Raw genomic sequence first — 26,652 nt, forward strand, 5'->3', positions numbered from 1 at the left:
CTGGGCCCACCCACCCGGCTCCCTTCCGCTTCCGGTTGGCGGGGCGCTGGGCTTGGGGAGAGTTGTCGCTGCCGGTGGTCGCGATGGGAAAGTCGGATTTCCTTACCCCGAAGGCCATTGCCAACAGGATCAAGTCCAAGGGGCTTCAGAAGCTGCGCTGGTACTGCCAGATGTGCCAGAAGCAGTGCCGGGACGAGGTAAGCGGGCCCGGGGAGGGGGGGTCCGCGCTGGGCGACCAGCTGCCCGCCTCCCCGGGCGGCCTCACCTGCAGCGCTCGCGCGGGGGGAGCCGTGGGGAGCCGGGGGGCTCGGGCGCCTCATCCCTCCGCGAGCTTACCCCAGGAAGGAGTGACCTGGGAAAAGGTTCCGCAGCTCCCCGGGACGGGAAGCTGCTCCTCTCGCCGCGTCCTAGAACGGCGGCGCAGGAGGGGGCAGCGCCAGGCCTGGGGATAGCAGCAGTCCTGACTCGACGCGGCCCGGGAGGCTCGGGGTGACTAGGCTTCAGGCCTCCTGTCGGGGTCGGACGACGCCGCTGGCAGGTGTTTCTGCAGCGCGGGCAGCACTGCTGTGGATGCCCGTGGTCGCGGGCCAGGCTGTCAGGAGTCCCAGCCGCGCCGCTTCCCACCCGTGTAGTGCGGGGCAGGTCGCTTGCATTCCCCCTGCCTGTTGGCTTGTCTCGTTAAATGGGAATAAGAATTGCACCAAGCAGGGGAGGGCCCCTGGGTGGCTGGCTCAACGGTTGAGCATCTGCCTTGGGCTCAGGGCGTGACCCCGGGGTCCTGGGATCGAGGCCTGCACCGGGCTACTCTGCCTGTATGTCTCTGCCTCTCTCTCTGTCTCTGTGTCTCATGAATAAATACAAGCTTTTTTTTTTTTTTCTTTTAATTTTAAAGGGAGGATTGCACCTACCGGTAAGATTGGGAGTATTATTATTATTATTATTATTATTATTATTTTTAGATTGGGAGTTTTAAATCCATGAATGATGTGGCGGTGGCTGGGGAAGGCCGGCTGTCTTTGGGCAGATCTTAGAAACTTTGGTATAGGGGTCCCATGAAGTCTATATTTTTTTCTCTCATTGTTGAGGCGGATGATAAAGCACCTTGAAGAACTGAGAGCAAGCTAGTGACAGGCTCATCATCTTCTCTGGACATTGAGTTGGATTGCGTAGGTGCAGGGGAATGTTGGATAATCAGAAGGATAACCCTCCTCCAGGGTTTCCGCCAGCAGGGGATTAGATGCTTCGGGATGGACTCACACTGAATAACACCGACACAGTCTTTTTTTTTCTTTTTTATCTCTCTCCACTTCTCTTTTTTTAGTAGTCAAGGGGAAATTCTCACACAGAAAACGAGAGGCTAATACCGTGAACGTGCATGTATCTATGACCCATATTTAACATTCTTTTTTTTTTTTTAAGATTTTATTTATTTATTCATGAGAGACACACACACAGAGAGGCAGAGACACAGGCAGAGGGAGAAGCAAGCTCCATGCAGGGAGCCCGATGTGGGACTCGATCCCAGGTCTCCAGGATCACATCCTGGGACGAAGGCAGGCACTAAACCGCTGGGCCACCCGGGCTGCCCCGTATTTAACATTCTAAGCAACTTGTCTGTCTGCTTTTTTCAGAAATATGTTAAAGTATATTGCAAACCTTGGGACATTTCATCACTACATACTTAAGTATGCATCTCTAAGATATTTGGGTCTCTCTCTCTCTCTCTCTCTTTTTTTTTTTTTTAGGATTTTTACCTATTTATTTGAGAGAGAGAAAGCCTGAGCGGGGGAGGGGAAAAGGCAGAGCGAGGAGCAGGATGATTGGGACTTCATTCCAGGATCCAGGACCTGATCCAAAGGCAGTTGCTTAACCAACTGAGCCACCCAGGGTCCCCGTCTAAAACACTCGGACCTTTTTCTAGGTAGCCACAATACCCATCAGCCCACGTAACAAAATTAATAATTTCCTTCTGTCTTCTGAAACATACTTCATATTCACTTGTCCTCCCTCCCTTGTTCCCACAGATGCTTTTTATTTATTTATTTTTATTTTTAAAAGATTTTAACTATTCATGAGAGACACAGAGAGAGAGGCAGAGACACAGGCAGAGGGAGAAGCAGGCTCCCTGCAAGGAGCTCGATGCAGGACTTGATCTCGGGAATCCAGGATCAGGCCCCGAGCCAAAGGCAGACACCCAACTGCCGAGCCACCCAGGTGTCCTGCACAGATGCTTTTTAAAAGTTTTTTCAAACCACGATCAAATCAAAAGCTATGAATTGGATGGGTTATTAGGACTTTAAAAAATATTTTTTTAAGAGCAATTTTAGGTTCACAGCAATAAAGAGTGGAAGGTACAGAGCTTTCCCATAGATAGGCCCCACTACAGCTTCCCCCATCAACATCTTGCAAAAGAGCAGTACTTTTTTACAATCAATAAAGTTACATTGATACGTCATCATCACCAAAGTTTACAGTTTATGGTACCGTTCACTCTAGATGTTGGACATTCTATGTGTTTGGACAAATGTATAATGACATATACCCATGATTATAGTATCATACAGAATAGAGTTTCACTGTCTTAAAAATCTCTGCGCTCTGGATTATTAGGACTTTTAATCCTTTCTCAGTTCTAAACTGAATATAGACCCCACTTCCCTCACCCTTTCTCCTGACCCCTGAAACCCAATTATTTTTCTTTTCTTTTTTTAAATTAATTTTTTATATGAGTATAGTTGATACACATTGCACACACATTACATTAGTTACATTGTACAACATAATTTATATCTTAGACTATAATCCTGTTTATACCTTATGCTGTGTTCACAAGTATGTAGCTGTCACATATCACATTATTTTATTAACAGTAGCGTTGACTATTTTCCCTATGCTGTACCTTTTATTTCCATGACATTTGTTCTATCACTGGGCGCCTGTATCTCCCACTCCCCTTCACCTGTTTTGCCATCCTCTAATCCCCCTCCCCAGCAACCGTCAGCTCTCTGTGTTTATAGGTCCAATTGTGCTTTTGTTTTTGTTTATCCCTTAGTTTTTTAGATTCCACATATAGGTGAAATCATACAAAATTTGACTTATTTCACTTAGCATAATACAGCCTGGGTCCATCCATATGGTCACAAATGGCAAGATCTCATTCTTTTTTTTACAGCTGAGTACTATTCCACTGTGTATGTCTTCTTTATCCATCTTCTTTGTTCATCTATCAGTGGATGCTTGATTGCTTTGTCATTCAGTTGTTTTTCTGACATTGACTTTAAGAGACTGGGCTGGTAACTGCCTTGGAGCATTGCCACTTTCTGGTATAAAACAATCAGGTTTTCTTATGGTTATCTTTCACCTTCTTTCTCTAATTTATAGTTTCTATAAACCAGAACTTAGATATGAAGGCTTGATTAGGTTCAGGTTAAATATTTTAGGGAAGACTACTTTATAGGTGATCCTGTGTATTTCGTATTATATCACAAAAGGAAGCCCATAATGTCTGATAGTGCTAAGATATTTAAATAAAGATGACAGCCTGTAAAGTAATGTTAGAAAGTAATATTTTCCCTTACTAGCAAGTAACTGGTAAGGAATTATCTAGGTTCCCATCAGCCTTTTACTTAGGTGTTTTAGTATCTGTGATTGAGTCCATTATTGCCATAAGAGTTGCAAAGTGGTTATTTTTCTATATTTTTCTAAATGTATTATTGGCTACCATTCTTTTATATTTTTAAAAAATTTTTTTAAATTTTTATTTACTTATGATAGTCACAGAGAGAGAGAGAGGCAGAGACATAGGCAGAGGGAGAAGCAGGCTCCATTCTTTTATAAAAAGAGCTTTTTCTCATTAATTAGGACTGTTTGGTTATCCTTAAATGTTACCCTAAAATATAATTCCTATGGGAAAAGGAGATTAAAGGCTTAATTCTTTCTCTTAGTTGCCAACTTCAGAGTAAGATACTTGTGGTGGTTCTGTCCCGTTTGCCCTCAAATCTATTCATTGCCTTCCCTACCTGGGAGGGTGGCCTGCGGGAGGCGAAGTTGACCCTTCCAAGGTCTTCCCCGTCTCCCTAGCTCTCAGTATCCAAACATTGAGGGGGAGGAAGTCAGATCCAGAGTACTCCCTGCCACCCCCCACCAGCCCATCCACTCTCATGGGTTTTCTTGAATTTAATAACATCATTTTGTTTTCATTTTATTGATTTATTTTTAACTTAGGGAATGTAGTACTGGTTTTCATTCATGAGACTGATACTAAGTTTCCTTTTAAGATATCTTTAAGTAAAAGTAAGGCACAGGTGGTACACAGATGAGGCAGGAATAGTGTGGGTAGACTGTGGGTGATCAAAGCTTAGGAAACTAAGCAAGATGGAACGTTGACATCAGGCCAGAGACATGGGATTGAGCAGAGGGACACTAGAAGAGTTCTTAAGGAGGCTGAGTGGACTTAGTGATGATGGAAGGCAGACATAGAGGAGGATTCCAGGATGCCTGACTCTGGGGTCCTGGCTCGGGTGACGGGTGTGTGATTGTGCTGTTCACTGAGATGGGGAATATGGGAGGACGGACACATTTTCATTTCTATTTCTAGTGAAGAATCAGGTGTAAATGTTGAATAGATACAAAGCCAAAACTTAGAATTTTTTTTATTAACCATCAGAAGAAGATGAAATTTAGTATATTTAACATGAGGTTTCTGTAGTATGCCACGATATCTTTTGGATAATGAATTGAAGTAGAGAAAAGTGAGTGAAATTAGTCCCCTTAATAGAAATTCACTACTGACCCATTTTACTTCATTACATCCTCTAAGTGCTTACACAGCACTACATGAAGTAGGTGTCCAATAGAATTTGTTAAAGTGATTTAAAAAACAGTCACTCCTTTGTTACTGTGCCCAGTCATGTTTCTTATTAATGTGTGTTTTCCAAAGCACTGTTTTTCTGCCTTTTTAATCTCCTGGATTATTCTTTAATTAACAGTGTTGCATAACTCAACCTTGTAAAAAACTTGTTTAAAAAAAGATAGTGTGTTTAGAGCTAGTTATTTTTCTCTTTTTTTCCCTTTTCTTTATCGTTTGTTTTTTCAATTTATCATCAAAGAGCAGCTTTTTAGGGTTGATTAAATACTTTTCTTTAGGGCCTATTATGATGACCTAGATGACCTAAATCAGAATGTAACTATACCTTTCCATTTTTGTAGAATGGCTTCAAATGTCACTGTATGTCTGAATCTCATCAGAGACAACTCTTGCTGGCTTCTGAAAATCCTCAGCAGTTTATGGATTATTTTTCAGAGTAAGTAGCTTGAGGACATCCTTTCTCATAAGCCTTATTCAGTTGGACTCTTAGTAGATGCTTAGTATTTTCTATATTGGGAGCTCTGTTCATTCTTTACACATTAACACAATAGCTGTATTATCTTGTGCTCAGGTTTTGTTTTCCTTTGACAATATATTATAGCGTAAAATTGTTGCAGAAGTGGATCTTACAATTTAGTCTTGCACTTCCAACATAAACTGTCTTCATTCCAACTCAGTTGTGGCTAAGAGCAAAGCCCTGGAGTCAGACTGTCTGCTTTGAACCCTGCAAATCCAGGCTTCTCTACTCATGAGCTGTGTGACTTTGGCTGAAACACATTTGTCTGTGCTTTTGTCTTCTCATCTGTAAAAGGACCTAAAGACAGCACCCTCTTCCAAGTGTTCTCTTTATTTTATAAAGTTTATATAAGGTTAATAAATTAATACTTTTTTAAAGTTTTATTTTGTTTTAAGATTTTTTTTTATTTATTCATGAGAGACACAGAGAGAGAGGCAGAGACACAGGCGGAGGGAGAAGCAGGCTCCTCACCAGGGAGCCCATTGTGGGACTTGATCCCAGAACTCTGGGATCACACCCTGAGCCAAAGGCAGACGCTCAACCACTGAGCCACCCAGGTGTCCCAGTGAATTAATATTTTTAAAGTGTTTACAAGAGTACTCAGTACCCGATGAATAGCTGTAAATTATTACTATTAATGTTTAGTTTTGTTTCTACCTGTTTCTTTCCAAAGTTCTAGACCTTTTGTACTTAGGATCCCTTTACACCCTTAAAAATTATTGAAGAGCCCTGAAGAGCTTTTGTTTATGTTTGATATTGATACTTGATTTTAATATATTGGTATTTGTAAAATAGGGATTAAAAATGAAAAAATTAATGTATTAATTCATTTAAAATAACAGTATTAAACATATCACATGTTAAAATAATTTTTTAATTTAAAAATGTATTTTTTAAAACAAAACAAAAATAAGAGTGACATTGTTTACATTTTTGCGAATCTCTTTAGTGTCTTAATGCTTTCTTTTTTTTTTTTTTTTAAGGTTTATTTATTTATTCATGAGAGAGGGAGAGAGGGAGAGAGAGGCAGAGACACAGGAAGAGGGAGAAGCAGGCTCCATGCCGGGAGCCGGACCTGGGACTCAATCCCGGGACTCCAGGATCGTGCCCTGGGCCAAAGGCAGGCGCTAAACTGCTGAACCACCCAGAGATCCCCTCTCTTTAGGGTCTTAATAGATGACAGTTGGTTTCCACACTTCTTCTGCATTCAATCTGTTTCTAAAGGAAACCCATCCTGTTCATAGATGTAGAGTTGTAATAGGGGCAATATATTTTTTTAAAGATTTATTTATTTATTTATTCATGAGAGAACAGGGAGAGAGAGGCAGAGACAAAAGCAGAGGGAGAAGCAGGCTCCATGCAGGGAGCCCAACTTGGGACTCCATCCCAGGTCTCCAGGATCACGCCCTGGGCTGAAGGCAGGCACTTTAACTGCTGAGCCACCCAGGCGTCTAGGGGTAATATTTTAATAGCCTTTTTCAGTTAATTTTGGATATTCTTCTTTGATACTGCATCAAAACAATAGCATGTAGTTTCTTAAACTTTTTTTTTAACTTATTTTTTTATTATTTTAGAGAGAGAGCATGCACACTCATGCACAAACTGGAGGAGGGGCAGAGGGGGAGAGAGAATCCACAAGCAGACTGTTCGCTGAGGGTGGAGCCCAATGCAGGGTTCAGTCCCAGGACCCTGAGGTCATGACCTGAGCTGAAATCAGGAGTCAGTGGCTCAACTGACTGAAGCCCCCAGGCCACGCTGGCATGGTAGTTTCTTAAAGATTTGTTGTGGTGTGGAATCTGAAACCATATCAGTGAACTTTTTAAACTCTATTACCTTATGATCTCTTGATCTTTTACTTTTTTTTTTTTTAATTTTATTTATTTATTTATTTATGAAAGACACAAAGAGAGAAGCAGAGACATAGGCAGATCCCAGGGCTCTGGGATCATGACCTGAGCCAAAGGCAGACGCTAAACCACTAAGCCACCCAGATGTCCCTCGATCTTTCACTTTAAGCAGATCTTGTACCCATGCATGATTTTATAGCATCATGTATTGGTCATTTGGAAGGTATTCATTTACTGAGTATCCCAAATGGTGACACGTTTTGTTACACAATAGCATAAAATCATATTTATTAACGTTAGCACTTGTTATCAGAAATGTCTTTAAGTTTTGGGAAATACATCGAACTCACAGTGGCTGATGCTAGTTTACCAGATTCAAATTTTTGCTTGCAGCTCAAATTTTATCATTGGCAACAAAATACTGTCAGTTGTTCTCCTTGACATGACACACTTTGTTTAGTTTTGAAAAAATGTCTACTAAATATCTAATCCGGAATAATCATGGTTGATTTGTCAGTCATTCTTTCAAATAAAAATGGTGCTCTTTGGAAAAAGGTAGTTCAGCACATAGCTCAAACATTCACACAAGTACTTTGTCTAAGACAACCCCTGTGCAGCAACAGAAATGATTTATTCCTAATCCCATTTCATCACATGGGACGTTAGAAAGATAAAGCCCCAAAGATTGAGACTGAATCCCATTAATGATAGTGCTTCATCAGGGATGTTCTCAATGAAATGGGCATTGACTTTCACTGTGAGTACATGAAGCATACCTGGGCTGCTAGTACAGTTTGGTCTCACCACTGACCGCCTTGACTTGGCTAAGATGCCAGCAGGTTCACCCTGCATTGCTTTTGTGCCATCAAGGCAAGTAGCATAGAGAAAAGACAAAAGTTCTTTGTGAACCACCTAAAACCATCTGGAATACCACTGGGCTGCATGTGCCACACTTGGGGAAATGTCATTCTGGCAAGAGCCATCCACACTGGAGCCTTCCTCTCTACCCCGCCATTCACTGCATCCACAGTAGCTGCCCTCCGCCTCCAACAGCCTCCTGAAGGGTTGCTTGTGCCTGTTTCCATCTTCCTGGGTATCTGTTTTCACTGTCCATGAACACCTCTCTGTTTACCATTCTTTCCTGGCTTTCCTCCTCACCCTCCTCCTCCCTCTGCTTACTTTTTTCCTTAACCCCTCTACCTGTTCCCACAGCAGCTCAAATGCAGGAATTTTCTTCAGGGTGCCTGCTTGGCTTCTTTTCATCCATAGCATGCAGGCTCCAGGAGTTCCATTCTTCCAGCTGCTAACCTTCATGTGGGATGACTCCTGAATCTTAATTTTCATTCCTAACATCTGTCTTAAGTTGTAGATTTTTTTTTTTTCTGCACAATTCTGTATTTCTGAAGGTTGTCTCTCTCAAAGCCAACATTTTAAAACTAAAGGCAGTATCCTGCCCACCACACCTGCCTGTTATCCTGGGCTGTCTGATAACTGCTGCCCAGGAAGCCCCTGTTTTGATTCTCCTCCACAGTGTCCTTTCAACATGTATCTTTTCCATTCTCACAGCTCTAGCAATAGTTCCCATCATCGCTCACCTAAAGTAATTCCGTGACTTCCTCACTGGTCTCCCAGCTGCAGCTACTCCTCCTGCACATGTTTTTTGCCCGTGGATCACAAACCATACAGGCATCATGAGCACCTGGAAGGCTTGTGACAACAGTGGCAGGTCCTGATTCAGAAGATCCGAGCTGGGGCTAGAGACTTGGCATTTCTACCTGGTTCCCAGGCAATGTCAATGCTGCTCTTCTGGGGGCCACACTTGGAGAATTCTTGTTTTGTACTTTCCACGGGATTATCTTTTTAAATCACAAATTTTCACGGACTAATTCCTAAATAAATGATCTGGTGCTTTTTCACTGCATGCATAAGACCCACCCTCTTCAAGGTGCTTCTAAGATAAGCCCTACCAGTTTCTCCAGCTATGTGTTCCACCCCCACCCTGTTATTCTCTTCTGTCCCACTGTATCCCTCCTAGCTGTCTACTCTCAACATTAGCTTGATTAGATGATCATTTCCCAGACGTGATATTTTCATGTCCCTCTGCTGGCTGGGAATGGCCTTCTCTTCACTCTGAAGTTCTGTTTAATATTTCACTGCCCAAATTGGGGATCACCTCTGGGCATCTCCCTCAACTCCCATGATACTTTCTCATGTTTCTTTTGCAGTTTGATTTCTGTTATGATGGGTTCTGCTGGATTGTAACCTAGGTCAAGATTTATGTCTCATTCACCCATGTTTACCTAGCACTTAACACAGTACTCAGCGCAGAGGGACAGTAAATGCCAATTTCACATGTAATAAGGGGAGTTTGCTACCATCAAAAGAATGGTGTTATTATGCCACATTCAGTAGCAGTGAGACTTGATGAAGGAGCCTCTGCAAAGATGTGTAGTCGCTTTGGTTACGGCTACTCTGCTAAGGCCAAAGGTTTCAACAGCAGATTGACTTTTCACTGTAATTCTTGAAAGCTATAATCTTTTGGGAGTTCCTTCCTTTTTCAGTTTTTAAAGGTTTGTAACAGATACATAGATGTTTCATCTGTCCTTTGGGCATTCACACTGTATGATGGCTTACATTTCAGCAAGATGATGCTTTATATTGTAGAATTACTGTAACGCACTTTTTCCTTTCCTTATTAGGGAATTCCGAAATGACTTTCTAGAACTTCTCAGGAGACGCTTTGGTAAGCATCCAGGTATTGTGCATATAATAACGTCATGCTCTTATAACCTGCACAGGACTGATGATGTCATATTTTGTTCTTAGGAACTAAAAGAGTCCACAACAACATCGTTTATAATGAATATATCAGCCACCGGGAGCATATCCATATGAATGCCACTCAGTGGGAGACTCTGACTGATTTTACCAAGTGGCTGGGCAGAGAAGGTAAGAATAAGACCAGGATTTGAGTAGTTGTTACATGGCTCCAGTGCGGGGAGAGAGAATTGTCATGGTTTCTGAGTAAATTTATGGAAACGAGGGCGAGTAGGGCAATTGAAAATAGGTGGAAACACATATAATCTTCTAGGATTGATTTTGTGTGTTACACATGATTATGAGTGGAATGGTTCTTTTGATTGGGCAGAGATGTATCACTGAAATTTCTTCTCATTTGGATTAAAATTTATTGTCAGTCCTTTCCTTCTCTTATCCCCATACTCATTTTACTTTCAGAAACTTTTGTTACAGGAGCTTTTTATTTTATTTATTTTAAGATTGATTTATTTATTTTAGAGAGAGAGAGAGCCTGAGCAGTCGGGGTCGAGAGAAAATCTCAAGCAGACTCCACACTGAGTGCAGAGCCTGATGTGGGGCTTGATCTCATGACCCTGAGATCATGACCTGAGCTGATCAAGAAACCAAGAGTTGGACACTTAACCAACTCGGCCACCCAGATGCCCCAAGGAGCCTTTTAAAAATTTTTTGCAGCTTTTTCCATTTCTGACCTTCATAGACTGAAGCTCAGGAGAAGAGAGGAGAAGGAAATTTTGTCAGTGTATTTCTTATTCAGTATGTTACTTTATTTCATTTTTTAAAAAACTTATTTTTTTTTTAATATTTTATCTATCTATTCATGACAGAGAGAGAGAGAGATACAGGCAGAGGGAGAAGCAGGCTCCGCACAGGGAGCCTGACACAGGACTCGATCCCAGGTCTCCAGGATCACACCCTGGGCCAAAGGCAGTGCTAAACCACAGGCCACCGGGGCTGCCCAACTTTATTTCATTTTATGGGGAAAATTTCTACTTAGTTAAGTTAGTAGAGTATCATGTACTCCTTGGATATTAAATAGTTAAATAGTTACTAAGCAAGATAATACTTCTTCCATGTGTTTCTCTTGCTTAAGTAGTTGACTTAACCTAGCTAGTTAAAAACAATACAATTTTTTTCTGTTTAAGGATATAAAATATTTTACTTAAAACCTAAATTTCATCAACCATGAATATGGAAAATTTGTGTGCTGCATGAATGTGTGTTTTTGAATGTGTTTGGATGTATTTGAATGAATAAGCATATGATGCAGAGAGATAGAACACATTTGTATTTACTTTTAGTTTTGATTGTATATGAATTTGTCTTTTTTTTTTTTTTTTTAAGGCTTGTGCAAGGTGGATGAGACTCCAAAAGGCTGGTATATTCAGTATATAGACAGAGACCCAGAAACTATCCGCCGGCAGCTGGAACTAGAGAAAAAAAAGAAGCAGGACCTTGATGATGAGGAAAAAACAGCCAAATTTATTGAAGAACAAGTGAGAAGAGGACTGGAAGGGAAAGAACAGGTGGGTGACAATATCATTCCAGGAAGCAACAGAGAAAGGTCTCAAGAAGCAAAATTTTTAAGTGTTGAATTGGGTCTTGTAGGTCTTATTTCTTAATTAAGAGAAGAAAAAACTGTGGCCAAGTATAAAAGCCCAGGTTTTGGAGTTGAGACAAACCTGGGTTTGTGTGCTAACTGATTGACTCACGATCTTGAAGAGTTATATACTCTCCTAAACCTCAGTTTCTGTATCTCTGAGGCAGAAGCGATAGCTAATGGGAAAGACATAGCAGATCATACTGCGTGGTTGTAATGAATGTAGTGCTGGAATTAAAAACAGTGTGAAAGCCTAGAGGGCCAGCATTTGCCCCAGCCTGGGGAGGATATAGACTGCCTGAAGGTAGATACAACCTCTGGGCTCAAAGAATGAACCCACAAAACCCAGCAAATTGGGGAAAGAAAACATGATTCAGGTGGTTCAGGTGTTAGCATAACTAGAGTAAGGCATTTATTTTAACAAATATTTATTGGGTTCCCCTTATGTACCAGGCCTTTTTCTAGACACTGGGGATAAGTCAGTAAACAAAAGGTAAAATCCCCCCAACTCATGGTATTTATGTATCAAAAATTATTTGTGTACAGGAAAACATAACTTAGTATATATGTAAAATTACTAGCCATTGAGTATTTTTTAAAACCTTATTGTGGTATAAGATACATGTGATAAAGTATATGATGTGCATTAGTCTTAGGGTGACAGCTCAGTGAAATTTTACATATGTACATGCATATGTAAATGAATGGATGGGTAATAGATGGACCAAGACCCTATGTAGTGACCACACAGATCAAGATATAGAATGTTTCTAGGGTCATAGTCATTCCTAATTAAATTCCTCATTCCCAAGAAGGAACCAATGTTCTAATGTACCACTGTTGATTATCTATTAGTGTGTTCTTGAACTTTGTAGAAATGTGATCCTATATTATACTCTCTATCTGGCTGCTTTAACTCAAGCAGAACGTTCTTCATGTTCACTGCACCTATCTTCTTTCCTATCAGTGTTTAAGTCTTGTTTTAAATTGATATCTCCTGTTCCATTGTAGAAACATGAGACAGTTTATCCATTCTCCTGTCGAGAAACATGTGGCTTGTTTTCAGTTTTTGGCTATTGTGAATACAGCTATTCTGATCATTAATGTACTAGTCTTATAGACGCTGTTTAGTACAGAGTGAGCAAGAGGTAGCAGGCAAGAGGAAAGTAAAGACCCATTTATTTAAGTTTTTTAAAAGATTTATTTATTTATTTATTTATTCATTCATTCATTCATTCATTCATTCATGAGAGACACAGAGAGAGAGGGAGAGGCATAGGCAGAAGGAGGAGCAGACTCCCTTTGGGATCACCAATGCAGGACTCGATCCTTGGAACCCAGGCTCACAACCTGAACTGAAGGCAGACACTCAACCACTGAACCACCCAGGTGCCCCTAAGATCCATTTATGAGTCAACTTATATACCATGTCAATTGACCCCTTGATAAGTGGGTGGGTGCTCATGTGTATCACGGTACTACTGTCATATGTGTGCATTCACACAGTCTTTTAGGAGTTTTCTGTATTAAAATGAAAACAATGGTTAAACTGCTGTAATTGTCAAATTTCAACTCCTGCCAAAGATTAAAAGCTTTTTATTCTTGAAATTTTCTCACCTTTTTAAAATATAAACCTCTATTTTCTGTAGAGGGAAAATGATAATTTCCTATTATGGAAGTAAAGAAGGATCACATTTTGTACAGAGGAAAGTGGTTTACGTTTTGGAATATTTTTGTTTTGTAACATTTTAGCTTAATTCCATTAAAGTCTTCAAGTTAATTCGTACTTTTCAGGTGTGAATAGCATCTTCCCCTAAAAGGCAGGGGAAGTCCTGCTTATTAGTACTTCCTCATTTCACTCTTAGATATTATCAGTTTTTAAAAAGTAGTCTCATGTCTTTCGCCTTCCTTTGTGGGATCTTAATGGAGAAAAGAACAGCTCAGTTGTTTCTCAAGAACATTTTTATTAGTAGAAACAATAATTAACATTTATCAAACACTATCACAGGCGTTATGCTAAATGCTTCTTTATATCCTCCTGTTTTACCCTTATGACTCCTCTAAATATGCATATTATTCCTATTTTAAAGACAGAATAATTGAGGCCCAGGGAGAGCAGGAGATTGACAGGCGACAAAGGTAATGGTGTGCAGAGGTGACTGGGTTTTACATTCGGGTCTGAGTTAGTCTTAGGCTCTTGATCTTACACTAAACTGTCCCCCCCACTCTGGAAAGGTTTTGCTTTTTAAAGTAATCCTCTAGCTAAAATTCTTAAGGTTTATTGTTTTATGTTGTATCCTGTTTAAATTGTAGTAGATATAAAAATGTAGATAAACTTCTGCAGTGTAGTACAGAGAAGCTACTTTTTTCCCCTTTAGAATAATTCTCAGTTGAAGAATACTTATGACACATATAACTTTTTTAACTAGGATCTTAATCATTTTAGAACTGCATGTTGGAGCTGTCTTACAATATGGGTAGCAAGTCACAATTTGGGATTATTGAATATTGTAAATGCACTGTGAACCAAACCTTCATACTCTCTCTTTTTCTTTTTTTTTTTTCTTTTTTAAGGAGGCTCCTGTTTTTACAGAGTTAAGCAGAGAAAATGATGAAGAAAAAGGTAGCTTTACTTTTTTCTTCTTTTAATATGGATGATTTTGTATTAGCGCTACCAAAAATTAGCAACATGTTTGCGGACAAGACATGATCTGTCTGGATTGCATTGTTTTTACACACTTTACGAAAAGGTAATAATGAATCAGATAGGATGCCTTCAACTACAAGTGAAAAAAACAAAAACACAACTAAAATCAGCCTAAATAGTATGTAAATACTTTGCTGTAACAAGAGCCCCAGAGGTTGGGCGGCTCTGGATGCCATGGTATCCTGTCAACAGCTGAATGTGACGTGGCTGCGGGCACTTTTGGCCATCGTATGCACACCCAACATTGTCCAGAGGATGACAGGGGCAACTTTTCTGGAGTCCCCGGTAAGCAAGGAAACTTTTCCTATAAGACACTCCTCTGGCCTGCAGACTTCCTTTTGAATGTCACTGACCAGTCTGTATTAGCCTCCAGCTTACGAGCAGTCACTGGGAAAGGAAGTGAGATGATTTTGGTTGGTTTAGAGCAAAAGAACCTTACTGATTACCTCTAGAAGACTCCCATCTCTTAATCCCATCACTTTGGCGATTAGGTTTTCAACATACGAATTTGAGGGGGATACGAACATTCATACCCTAGCATCCTCCAAGCCATATGTGACAGGTATGAACACCTAAACAAAATTGCAGTCCTGTCCCCTAGTAAGGGGAGAGGGGGCTGTGGAGCCGGAAGTGGCCATGGCTGTCCCCTACAGGTCAATCATGTGTAGATCTTCCCAGCTCTATGAGCATCCGCCCAGTATTCTTATCTGCAGAAATTTATCATCTCAGGATGGGAGCATTCCAGCTCTCGTTTATTCAAAATGTCCATGAACTTCTATGTGGAGATATTGTGGTATCTTATCTGTTAAGTTTTATAATTTTTCTGAAAAAAAAAACAAAAAAACACTTGTGTGTGTATATATATATGTATGTATATGTATATAAAATATACATGCAAAAATGTATCATTTCTTTTTCTTCCAGTTACATTTAATTTGAATAAAGGAGCATGTAGTTCAGCAGCAGCGTCATCCAAATCAAGGTGAGCTACATGGACAGACATCTTAGAACCTGAGAATTGTTGTGAAATGTTGATGACGACATTTTAAAAGCTGTGGTATGGTAAATAGTTTTTTTCTTCTGGTTGCAATTTTCTTCTTTGTTTCGTTTTTGTTTGATGGCTGTTTTGTTTGTCAGCGACTTTTTTTTTTTCCTTACTTACCCACAATGGTATGATTCTTCTGAGGCCAGGCACATTTTGATTAAATGTTCCATGTGACAAGGTTTTACTTCTCTGTGAGCCCTTCTCCACAGATTGGTTCTCTCCGTGCTACTGCAGTGCTATTGATTTTTCTCTCACAGCCCACTTACCAAGTTTTTAATATGAGCAGGTGCATACAGTTTTTGTTCTGCCTACCATATTGAGATTTTGTGAGAACGGAGACTAGGTCAGTGACCCAACTTCTTAGTCCTGGTACAGTGTAAGCACACCAGTGGGCACTCAGTCATGGCTTCCCTGCTGCATGGTGTAGTAGCAGAACAGGGCTTGACAAAGTTTTTCTGGAAAAGGCCGCATAGTACATATTTCAGACGTTGTTGGCTATGTGTCTTGGTTGCAACCACTTGATTGAGGTCAGAGTGAGAAAGCAGCCATAGACAATATGTAAACAAATGAATGTGCTCTGTTCCAATAAAATCTCACGTATAAATACAGGCAGGAGGCCGCATTTGGCCCTTGGGTTGGAGTTTGCCAAACCCTGGAATAGCACATAGTCAGATGCTTCTATTCACTTTTCATGTTCTCTTCTCTTGCACTTCTTATATAGTCTTTCACTAAGTATTTATTCACTGTTTGTGATGTGCATTGTGTCCAGTTTGGTTATAAATATTAAAAAAAAAAAAAAAGATATTCAGGAAGGTACCATTCTACTGGTACTTCCCCGCACCTACCAGAATTTAGGTTTGAGTTGGCCAATAATTGTTATTTTTCTTAGTATTTTATGTGTTTGTTAAAGACCTCAGTTTTCTTGGTTAATTTATAGGCTAGTGTTTCTTTGCACAACTGAATAAGTAGCCAGGAGAAGTGAAGGAAGTAGACAGAGTAGCCATGTATCACTGCTTTGGAATGGCTTGTCAGAGGTCTTCACTTTGATCTAAATGTTTCAGAATGGACACCTGCATTAGATATCATGAAGGAAATGGTTAATTGGATTCCACATTTGGTATATTTGAAGAAAAAATTCTTTTTCAAAATCTTGGTGTGACATGGTCTGGAAGACAAATTCAAATATATCAAACCATATGTGCCTCTTAGATCCATACATGTTTCTCACCATTCTCCTTTATTATTGTTATTCTGAAGTGTCTATCAATGTTAAAATTGATCCCGGTGGCCCCCAAACTCGTCTCCCTTGTATTAGTTTTCTATGGTTGCTGTAACAAATTACCATAAACCAAGTGTCTTTTTTTTTTTTTTTAAGATTTTATTTTATTTATTTGAGAGAGAGAGCGAGCAGAGTGAGAGAGAGCATGAGCAGGGAGAGTGGCAGAGGGGGAGGGAGAGGAAGACTCTCTGCTGAGCAGGGAGCCCAATATAGGGCTCGATCTCAGGACCCTGAGATCATGACCTGAGCTGAAGGCTAAATACTTAACCAACTGAGCCGCCCAGGCGCCCCAAACCAAGTATCTTGAAACAACAGAAATTTATTCTGTCTCTGGAGGCCAGAAGTCTGAAGTCAGTATCCCTGAGCTGACATCAAGCCGTCTGCAGGGCTGCAGGTCCTCTAGGGACTCTGGGAGGATTCCATTCTTTGCCTCTTCCAAGCTCCTGGTGGGGCTGCTGGCATTCCTTAGCTTGTGGCTACAAACTTCAATTTTCAAAAGCAGTGTGTTCAGATTTCTCTTTGCTTCATCTTCACATCACCTTCTCTGTGCATCAAATCTGCCTGTTTCCCTCTTAAAAGGATGTCTGTGGTTGCATATAGATCATTTCATCTCAGAATCTATAACTTGATCTCATTTGCAAAGACCCTTTTACAAATAAGGTAACTTTTATGAACTGCAAGGATGAGGACCTGTTATCTCTGGGGTCTGCTAGTTAGTCTATCTCCCTAAGCCAGCTCTGATGTTATTAGTAAAAATAGTTTTATTTGACCGACCAAGTTCTGTGACTTCAGTCTCAATATAACAACAGATAAGTAGTGTCACAGATAATACAGTGGAAAGACTCGTCTAAATTTTCTTTTTCTAAGATTATGGCCCATTTTTATACAGGCTCTATTTTCCTGTTGATTTATATAGCTCTTGTATATCTAAAACTCAGAATGAATGAAACGATCTAGATACCAAAAATGGATACTTTAGATTATATTGAGGCACAAGGACAAGGCCTGCTTCTCCAGTTTTTGGACAAAGGTTACCCAGTTTCCATTTCTGTTTTGGGCCTTCTCTTCTTTAATTGCAATAGGATCCACTGCAGTTATTGCAAGCAGAACTCTAGGGCTGTTCTAGAAGCAAATGTTCCATTTCCAGTCTGTTACTGTTCATTTCTTGTCTTGATTTTAGCCCCATCTTGCCCCTGTCTCAGTTAGTCACTCTCCAATAGAATCTTTGGGGAGGAGGGATGTTATTGTTAGATCAGCTAGTGTAGGATTAAATATAACACACAGCTGGGGCTACTGGGTGGCTCAGTCGGTTAACTGTCCAACTCTTAAATTCAGCTCAGGTCATGACCTTGGGGTCATAAGATTGAACCCCACATCAGCTTCCCCACTCAGGGATTCTGCTCGAGATTCTCTCCCTCTTCCTCTGCTTCTCCTTGCTGTGCGCCCATACGCGTAGAAGTGCTCTCTCTCTAAAAAAGAAAAAAAAATAATACTAAAATACAGCTGAAAAAAATTGACTGTTTTGCATTTTACTTTTATGTTCATTATTGAGATTGATATTTAATTTTCTGCTCTTAAAATGATTTGTATGTTTGTTTTTTTTGTTTGTTTTACTCTATCTTTAGGATAGACTATCACTTCTTTTGAAAGCTTGGTAAAATACTGAGCTGATATCTTTTGCAGGTGAGGGTGTACTTTTTACTACTGATTCAGTTTCATTATGGTCATTAGTTTATCCAACCTTACAATATAATTTTGATTATACAAATTTCAATAATTTATGTAATTTTGATTTTTCTAGAATGTCCTTTTTATCTAGGCTCTCAAATTTGATGTTTTACTAATCTTTTAGAATACCAACTTTTTGTTTTCTTGATATATCACTTCTTTGGTTCTGTCCTTGATAATTTCTTCTGTCAACATTTCTTCTATTCTTCCTTATTCATTTTAACTCTCATACAGTCTCGATACTGTGAGTAGAAGGATCTTTCTAAGTGTCAAGGCCTACCATGTCTGTCTTTCACCTGTAAGGGGTAACTTGTCATTTTTGTTCATGCTGCTGTGTGACCATTGTGATCTGGTGCCTCTCCCGCCACTTGCGCTCCAGCTATGCTAAATTATTTATGCTGTCCAAAGTGAGCTGTGGTGGCTCACCCTTCCTTGTCTTTACGTCTCCTGTCCTCCCCTGTCCTGTCCTGTTCTGTCATGAGATCCTGACGGGCTGTCTGTTCATATTTTTATCCCCTTGTCACACTGTGGACATTTGAGAATGCCAAATAAATTTTCTCTACAGGAAACGTTTTTTATTCAGTTTAGTTTTTTTGTGTGCTGAAATTTATGTAACATAAAGTTTACCATTTCCACCATTCTTAAGTGAACAAGTCAGTGGTGATAAGTAGCTTCCCATTGCTGTGCAGCTGTCACCATATCCATCTACAGGCTTGCTCATTAGCCCATCGTGCAGCTCTGTCCCCATTAAACACTTAATTCCCCATTTCCTGGTAGTCCCCAGCCCCCAGGAGCCCCTCTTCTAGTTTCTATCTCTCTGAATTGAACGATTCTAGTCTCCTCATAGGAAGGGAAGCATATAGCGATTGCCCTTTTGTGACTGGCTTCTTTCACTCACTTTAACGTCTTCAAGGTTCTTCCAAGGTTGCGGCATGTGTTGGAATGTCCTTCCTTTTCAGGGATGAATAATATCCTGTTGTATGTATGTTCCACATTTGGTGGATCTCTCCATTGGTCAGTGGATGTTTTCAGTTATCTCCACCTCTGGGCAGTCATGAGCAGTGCTGCTCTGAACACAGTGGTACAGATGGCCTGTTCGGTCCCCACTTTCAGTTCCCTGGGGTGTAGCCCCAGAAGTACCAATGCCAGATTGGGTGACTGCACTACCTTCCTGTTTGCCACAGTGGCTGTGCCAGTTAGAGCACAGGAGTTCCAACTTCTCCTTGTCCTTGCCAACACCTACTGCTTGCTGTCTTTTTTTTTTTTTATAAGAGCCATCCTTGCAGATGTGAAGTGGTATTTCTTTGTGGTTTCAATTTGTGTTTCCTTAGTGGTTAGTCATGTTAACCATCTTTCCATGTGCTTTTTGTCTTCTTTGGAGAAATGTCTTTTGCTTATTTTTCTTTAGAGATTTATTTTTATTTGAGAGAGAAGAACAAGTGGGAGAGGCAGAGGGAGAAAGAGAGAGAATCTCAAGCAGAGTCTACCCTGAGCACAGAATCTGGTGTGGGGCTTGATCCCATGATTGTGATCTGAGCTGAAGCCAAGAGTTGGATGCCTCACTTTTGCTTATTTTTTAATTGGGTCGGTTGTTTGTTTGTCTTAAGATTTTATTTATTTATTAGAGAGAGAGCAAGAACAAAGGGAGGGGCAGAGGGAAAGGGAGAAGCAGACTCCCTACTCAGCAGGAAGCTTGATGCTGGGCTCGACCCCAGGACCCTGAGACCATGACCTGAGCCAAGTCAGATGCTTAACCGACTGAGCCACCTGGGTTGTTTGTTTTTTATGCAGCTTAGTCTTAAGAAAAGTATCTAATAGCCTTGAGTAAACTCATGTTTCTGGGGTGAGACAAATAGCGAACTACTGAAGTAATTTATTAGGCCATTCTAGGAACCCTTGTTGAAAAAGTTCAAGGAATTAATGGAGAATGTGAAGAGAAAGCAGAAAAATAAGCAAATATTTTTCTAAAAAGTGGAGAAAAATCTTCAGAAAACAGTAGCAAGCTTTTCCTGCTGGTTTTAGTAGGAAGTAGGTGGTTTGCAAACATACAAGCAGGTAGTGGTGATCGTTGGACCCCAAATACCCACTCAGTCATCTCTCCCCATTTGCTAGGGTTGTTACTCATCCCTCTTATATAGCGTAGTGTGGTTGATTGTGATCTGGAATTAGTTCTAAGTTTGGTAGATTCCTAGCTAAAAGTACTTTTCAATCTAAAGAATTTTCTTTTTAAGCAGTAAATTGAAGAGTTCATCTCTATATGAACTTAATCCATTCTGAACCAAATCTGTATAACTTACAGTTGTCATAAACCTGGGGGATTTGTGCGGTAACAGAGTCAGAACCTAGATATTCAGAGGATTGAATTATGTAAGTGAAATTTCAGAAGGGTAGATGTAAAACCTTACCAGTTAGGTGAAGGAAGAATAGCCGCTCTGAAGACCCAAGTGGGGGAATCCTGACCTGTACCCCCCTTGTATAGAAAAGAAGTCAGGATTATAGTGATTCCAGGCTGAATGGGAATCCATAGAGTAATCTGGCTGCCAGTAAATCTAATGCTATCTTTAAGTGCCTTAAAAAAAAAGTCCAAATAGGGGTGGCTCAGTCCGTTAAAAGCGTCTGACCGTGATCTTGGAGAGATCAGGAGATTGAGCCCTGCATCTGGTTCTGTGCTGGGCGGGGAGCCTGCTTAAGATTCTCTCGCCCACTCCCTCTGCCCCTGCTCCATCTTCCTCCATTCACGCTTTGTCTCTCTCTCAAAAAAAAAAAAGTCCCAAGTAGTAATTCCATTGTTTTTCTGTTAATCACATTTATTTCCTTGGTGATCTTCATGGTAGCTTCATGCATATATTTATCCTGTGTTCATCTTTTGCAAATATGATAATCTAAGTGATTATACAGATATTAATTTAGTCATCAAATATTAATTGAGCATGTATTTTATGTGAGTCGCCAGATGATGACTCACTTTACAGGAAAAAATAAGTATATACAAATACGTACACATGATTATTTGTACAAATTATATATGTAAATAATTATAATAAGGTGGAATATGATACATACTACTAGATGCTATGGCAGTTCAAACCCTCATGAAGGATGGATCTTAAAGAACTGGAACAAACAGGTAAATGCAGAGATTGTTCTAGGTATAAAAGAGGCACATGCAAATTTGCAAAGGCATGAAACCTGAAACATGGCGTGTCTCAGTCAATAATAATTCTTATTCAGAATGGCTGGTGTGTGTGTGTGTGTGTGTGTGTGTGTGTGTGTGTGTGTGTGTGTGTGTGTATGTAATAAGTTAGCATTCTTGCCCCAGTAGTGACAATTGTATACCACACTAAAAAAGTTAGAATTTACACTGTCAATTTTAGGCATTTGGGAGCAACCAGAAATTAAGTGACAATGTGAAATTGCTTTTGAAAAATAGAACTGACAGTAATGCACTAGACTTCTTTGCAAACCTCTTATTTAATCCTTGCGGTTGAGCTCTGAGTTGGGTCACATTGTTATCCTCATTTATGGATGAGGAACTGAAGAAAAGTTAATCACTCAAGGTCAGAAGCAGAAGTCTCCTTAAGCCCTGACCTACCTAACTAACCCTGAAGCCAGCGCTGTCAGCACCTTGATGTACTGCTCGTAGTTGGCATGAGTGAGGGGATGAGGAGAGGGGAGAGGGCGTTCAGGCAGGAAAGGTTCTATGTTCTTGTGGTGCTTAGGGACCTGCAAGGCATAAGGACGGGTCCTCTGTTGTTTCAACTAATCTGTTTTACATTAATCATGTAACAAATTTCATCTGTACTGTTGTCCTGCATGTTAGAAAGCCTTCTTCTGTGCATAGTTTTGGTTAATGAGCTTGACTCTTCTTTTTACCAGTTCCTTGGGACCGAGCGCATTGAATGCCATCGGGAATGCAGCATCAGTTAAACGAAAAGAATCTTCCCGGAGCTCAGCTCAGTCAAAAGAAAAGAAAAAAAAGAAATCTGCCCTCGACGAAATCATGGAGGTATAGTTTATGAGCTGCTTATCGACGTTTTAGCAGTTAGAGGAATGGCATAAATCAAACTAAGGAAAGTTAAATAGTCTCCTAGTGCTTGGATTAATGTAAAGTCAGAAAATGTATACAGACTAGGTTAGTGGGAGGGAGTCTGGATGCAGTTCCATCTGAGCAGAGTTGGAACCCCTCGTCACAGGTTTATTTTCCTTCCTTGAGTGCTACCTTCAGAACTCTCCATGTGTTCATGGTCACGGACTTTGGTGGTCCATGAAGCTAGAAATGAAACCCTTGTTCCCCTTCTGTGGCTCTGTGAAATTGGCATCCTCTGTGGATTCCTCCCACCAAACTGTGCTCTCCTCTTGCCTCTGACTTCCACGGGCCACCTCCTAGCCAGCAAGAGGAAGCTGTGACGTATTTTGAATTTGACTTAACCTAATGGCTAAGCCTATATGATGAATCCTTGAAAACCTGTGATTTAGAATCGAGGACCATTCTTTGGCTCTAAATCTACGTGCACATTAAGAGCAGTTCTAAATCTTCCTCTCTCTGTTTCCACACATAGCCTTATCAATACATTTATGAAGTAAGTAGAAAGGATAAGGACAGGCAAAGAGAAAAGAAATGGATATAAGAACTGACTTGTTTTTCCTGTAATATCATTTCCTCTCGTCTCCCCAACCTTCCCCTCATTTCTGAAGAGATAGAGACAGCTGTTTGGTGTTCCCCATTACTGGGTGCTCTTACAAGGCCGAGCGGTCTAACCCATATAGAGTATAATATGAAATATGTATACTAGAAGGTGTGGTTGCTCCATCACTGAGCAAATACTGAGTGGCTCTTCTGTGCCGGGCATTGTGTGAGGTCCTGTGTTGTTGTAGCAGGGAGAAACCTATGTGTCACGGGGCTTTCAGTCTGGTAAGAGAGGTATTCCCCAAACAAGTGAACCAGTGAGTAAGTTATTACAAAATGCCAAGTGCTAGGGGGACCTAAGGGCAGGCCATAGGGGATAGCTTGTGAAGAGGTACCAAGGCAGGAAAGGTCTTGAGTTCAGCATCTGAAGGAAAGATCCACATGGCTGGAGCATGGCGATTACAAGAGTAAATGCCATTTGCAGTTTGATAGAAAAGTAGAAACATCTTAGACGTCTCGATAGGCCACGACAGGGAGTCCCTGAATCTAATTCAAAGTAAAATGGGAAGCCAGATCTGCCCCCTACCTTTGTAAAACCTGCTAAATTTAGAATGTTCTTTGTTACATTGGAAAGTTGGAGAAATTTAAATGGAATTTATTATTAACCAAAGGATCATGGTGGTTTGATCCATTGAAAGTTGGTACTTAGGGGTTCACTTAAGGCCTCTGAGAAAGAAAAAGGTGTATTTCCCTCCAGACAGCACTCCTTCTTTGGACACCCTTTTGCTTATATCTCTCATTATATTTTTCTTGCCCTACATTCACAAGATTTATTATCCTTCTCAGAGAAGCCCCTTTTTGCCATCAGACTGTGCAAAATTAGTTATCTAAGTATGTATTTACCACATGAAAATGTTGGCGGGTTTTCCAGCTTGTAACAGGTACATGGGGGGAAGCAGGGAAAGGGTGTTATAGCACTGGCACGTGGCCTTGCACTGTCAACTAAGTAGAGGTTGCTCATGTTTATTTTCTTGATCAGTTGACATGTTTTATCATATAATTTTGTAAATCCAAGTGTGTGGGTTTTTTTTTTTTTTTTAAAGATTTTATTTATTTAATCATGAGAGACACACACAGAGAGAGAGGCAGAGACACAGGCAGAGGGAGAAGCAGGCTCCATGCAGGGAGCCCGACCTGGGACTCGATCCCGGGTCTCCAGGGTCATGCCCATGTGTGGGTTTTTTTAAAAGATTGATTTTATTTATTTATTTATTTATTTATTTATTTATTTATTTATTTATATTGGAGTTCAATTTGCCAGCATATAGCATAACACCCAGTGCTCATCCCATCAAGTGCCCCCCTCAGTGCCCGTCACCCAGTCACCCCACCCACCTCCCTTTCCACCACCCCTTGTTCGTTTCCCAGAGTAAGGAGTCTCTCATCCCATCAAGTGCCCCCCTCAGTGCCCGTCACCCAGTCATCCCACCCACCTCCCTTTCCACCACCCCTTCCTTGTTCGTTTCCTAGAGGTACGAGTCTCTCATGTTCTGTCTCCCTTTCTGATATTTCCCACTCATTTTTTCTCCATTCCCCTTTATTCCCTTTCACTATTTTTTATATTCCCCAAATGAATGAGAACATATAATGTTTGTCCTTCTCCGATTGACTTATTTCACTCAGCATAATCCCCTCCAGTTCTATCCACGTCGAAGCAAATGGTGGGTATTCATCGTTTCTAATGGCTGAGGAATATTCCACTGTATACATAGACCACATCTTCTTTATCCATTCATCTTTCGATGAACACCGAGGCTCCTTCCACAGTTTGGCTATTGTGGACATTGCTGCTAGAAACATCGGGGTGCAGGTGTCCCGGCGTTTCATTGCATCTGTATAAAGATTTTATTTTTAAGTGGTCTCTACACTCAACGTGGAACTCAAACCCACAACCCCAAGATCAAGAGTCACACACTCTGCCAACTGATCCAAATGGGTGCGCCCCTCCTCAAAGTGTTTTTTTTTTCTTTTAATCAAAAATTAATTGCATAAAGTGTTTATTTGTATTTGTCAGAGCTTGTAAATTCCACAGATCTCTTTTTGAGGTATATGTTTTATGCTATTCTTTCGCTATATAGAATGGTATTTAAAATAATTGGAGAATTTTAAAGAGTGGATTCTATGAATGTCTTCTGTGTTCTACAGATTGAAGAGGAAAAGAAAAGAACTGCCCGAACAGACCACTGGCTACAGCCGGTACGTACTCAGCTGGAGCTTCTTAAGTCCTGAATGCTTTTAAAAAAGTGAATAATGTAAAGAGCATTTGGGATAAATGACTGAGTTTCTCAAATATACTTAAATTGTATGTATATATAACTTTCATGACTTTTCTTTTTATCTGATCTTAACTGATCAGTTGCACCTGTATTGGAGAATTACTTCACCTTTACAGGCTGGTCAGATTTCTTGAGTTTAATGTCAGATTTGTTTGTGGACGTCTTGAATTTAAGCCTGGAATTATTTCCAATTTTTGCTCTAAGACAAGGGTTGTGTTTTCAGAAATGGGACTGGAAGGTGAAATTGTGAATGTCAAAGTTATTTGTTTTCAACTTACAGCTTATTGAACTTGAAATCTCTCTTTAGGTACTTTGTCAAAAAAGCCAGTTTTAATTTTACAAACATCAAGTAAAGCTTTGTATTTTACCGTGTATTTATTATTGTTGTTATTCTAAGCTAATAATTTTAAAACATTTAAATAATTTTAAAAAGTATTACTTCTCGATGCTCTGTCTTGAACTTAGATGTAAAGTTTTCATAAGACGCTCAGGGTGCCTTCATTAAAGCTCCTGAAAAAAGCTGGTTTGATCAATAATAGGAGACTGAAAAGTAGTGAGAGTGTGTCATTTAGATCATTTTGATTCAGAAAGTAATATTAATAATAACCTTGAAGGTCAAGAAATCCCACATTCTCAATCACATTTTCATTGTCCTGCTTCTTCTAAGCTTGAAAATAATTTTGCTTCCGTATCTTAATTTGTGGTCTTCTACATGGGAGGCATTTCTTTCCTGAAAGAACTTTCCCGAAACCGCAAGTTGGCATCCTCTGAGACTCTATTATGTTGTAAAAAGAAAAAAAAAGAAAAAAGTTAAAAATTCCCAGGTTTTGAGGGACTGAGCACAATTTCTGGAGCTTTCTTTCCAGCGTAGGTTACATTTGCTGTTTCCTGTGTACCTTTTTGGCCACGACAGTTTTATGCCTGAGCTCAGTGTATCCCAGACTTCCTGTACGTTTGCTTTTTGTTGCTGGCGGCACCAGCTAGGTCAAGGTGGGGGGCCTTGTCTCACGTTCCTTACGCCCAGGTAAATGCAGAGTCGTTTAGAGTCTGTGATGTTCCAGAAAACCCATGGCCATGATCAGGAAGCAAGTTAGCTAATGTGAAAATACTTGCTGTATTAAATAGGGAATGAGTCCTCTTATATCAATCCTATAAAGTAATTCCTGTTATAATTCCCATTTTATAGGTAAGAAAAGAGGCATAAAGCATTTGAGTAATTTCCCGAAGGACATAAGTAAGCACTGAGTCAGGATCTCCCTGGCAATCTGATTCTGTAAGGTTG

At 40.3% G+C, this 26,652-nt stretch overlaps 1 protein-coding gene across 1 annotated transcript in view; it reads left to right on the forward strand.

Moving 5' to 3' along the window:
- The first annotated feature begins 8 nt into the window (after positions 1 to 8).
- Positions 9 to 26,652, forward strand: part of KIN (Kin17 DNA and RNA binding protein) — a 40,500-nt gene continuing 13,856 nt past the window's right edge. The window contains exons 1-9 of the mRNA XM_026016738.2: positions 9 to 197; positions 5,209 to 5,303; positions 9,931 to 9,974; positions 10,058 to 10,180; positions 11,393 to 11,574; positions 14,223 to 14,271; positions 15,280 to 15,337; positions 22,284 to 22,413; positions 25,240 to 25,290. Of these exons, the coding sequence (XP_025872523.1) occupies positions 84 to 197; positions 5,209 to 5,303; positions 9,931 to 9,974; positions 10,058 to 10,180; positions 11,393 to 11,574; positions 14,223 to 14,271; positions 15,280 to 15,337; positions 22,284 to 22,413; positions 25,240 to 25,290 (846 nt within the window). The 5' untranslated portion in view covers positions 9 to 83. The remainder of the gene's footprint in view (positions 198 to 5,208; positions 5,304 to 9,930; positions 9,975 to 10,057; positions 10,181 to 11,392; positions 11,575 to 14,222; positions 14,272 to 15,279; positions 15,338 to 22,283; positions 22,414 to 25,239; positions 25,291 to 26,652) is intronic.

Source organism: Vulpes vulpes, chromosome 2 (assembly GCF_048418805.1).
Source record: "Vulpes vulpes isolate BD-2025 chromosome 2, VulVul3, whole genome shotgun sequence".
In the NCBI taxonomy this organism is placed as follows: Eukaryota; Metazoa; Chordata; class Mammalia; order Carnivora; family Canidae; genus Vulpes; species Vulpes vulpes.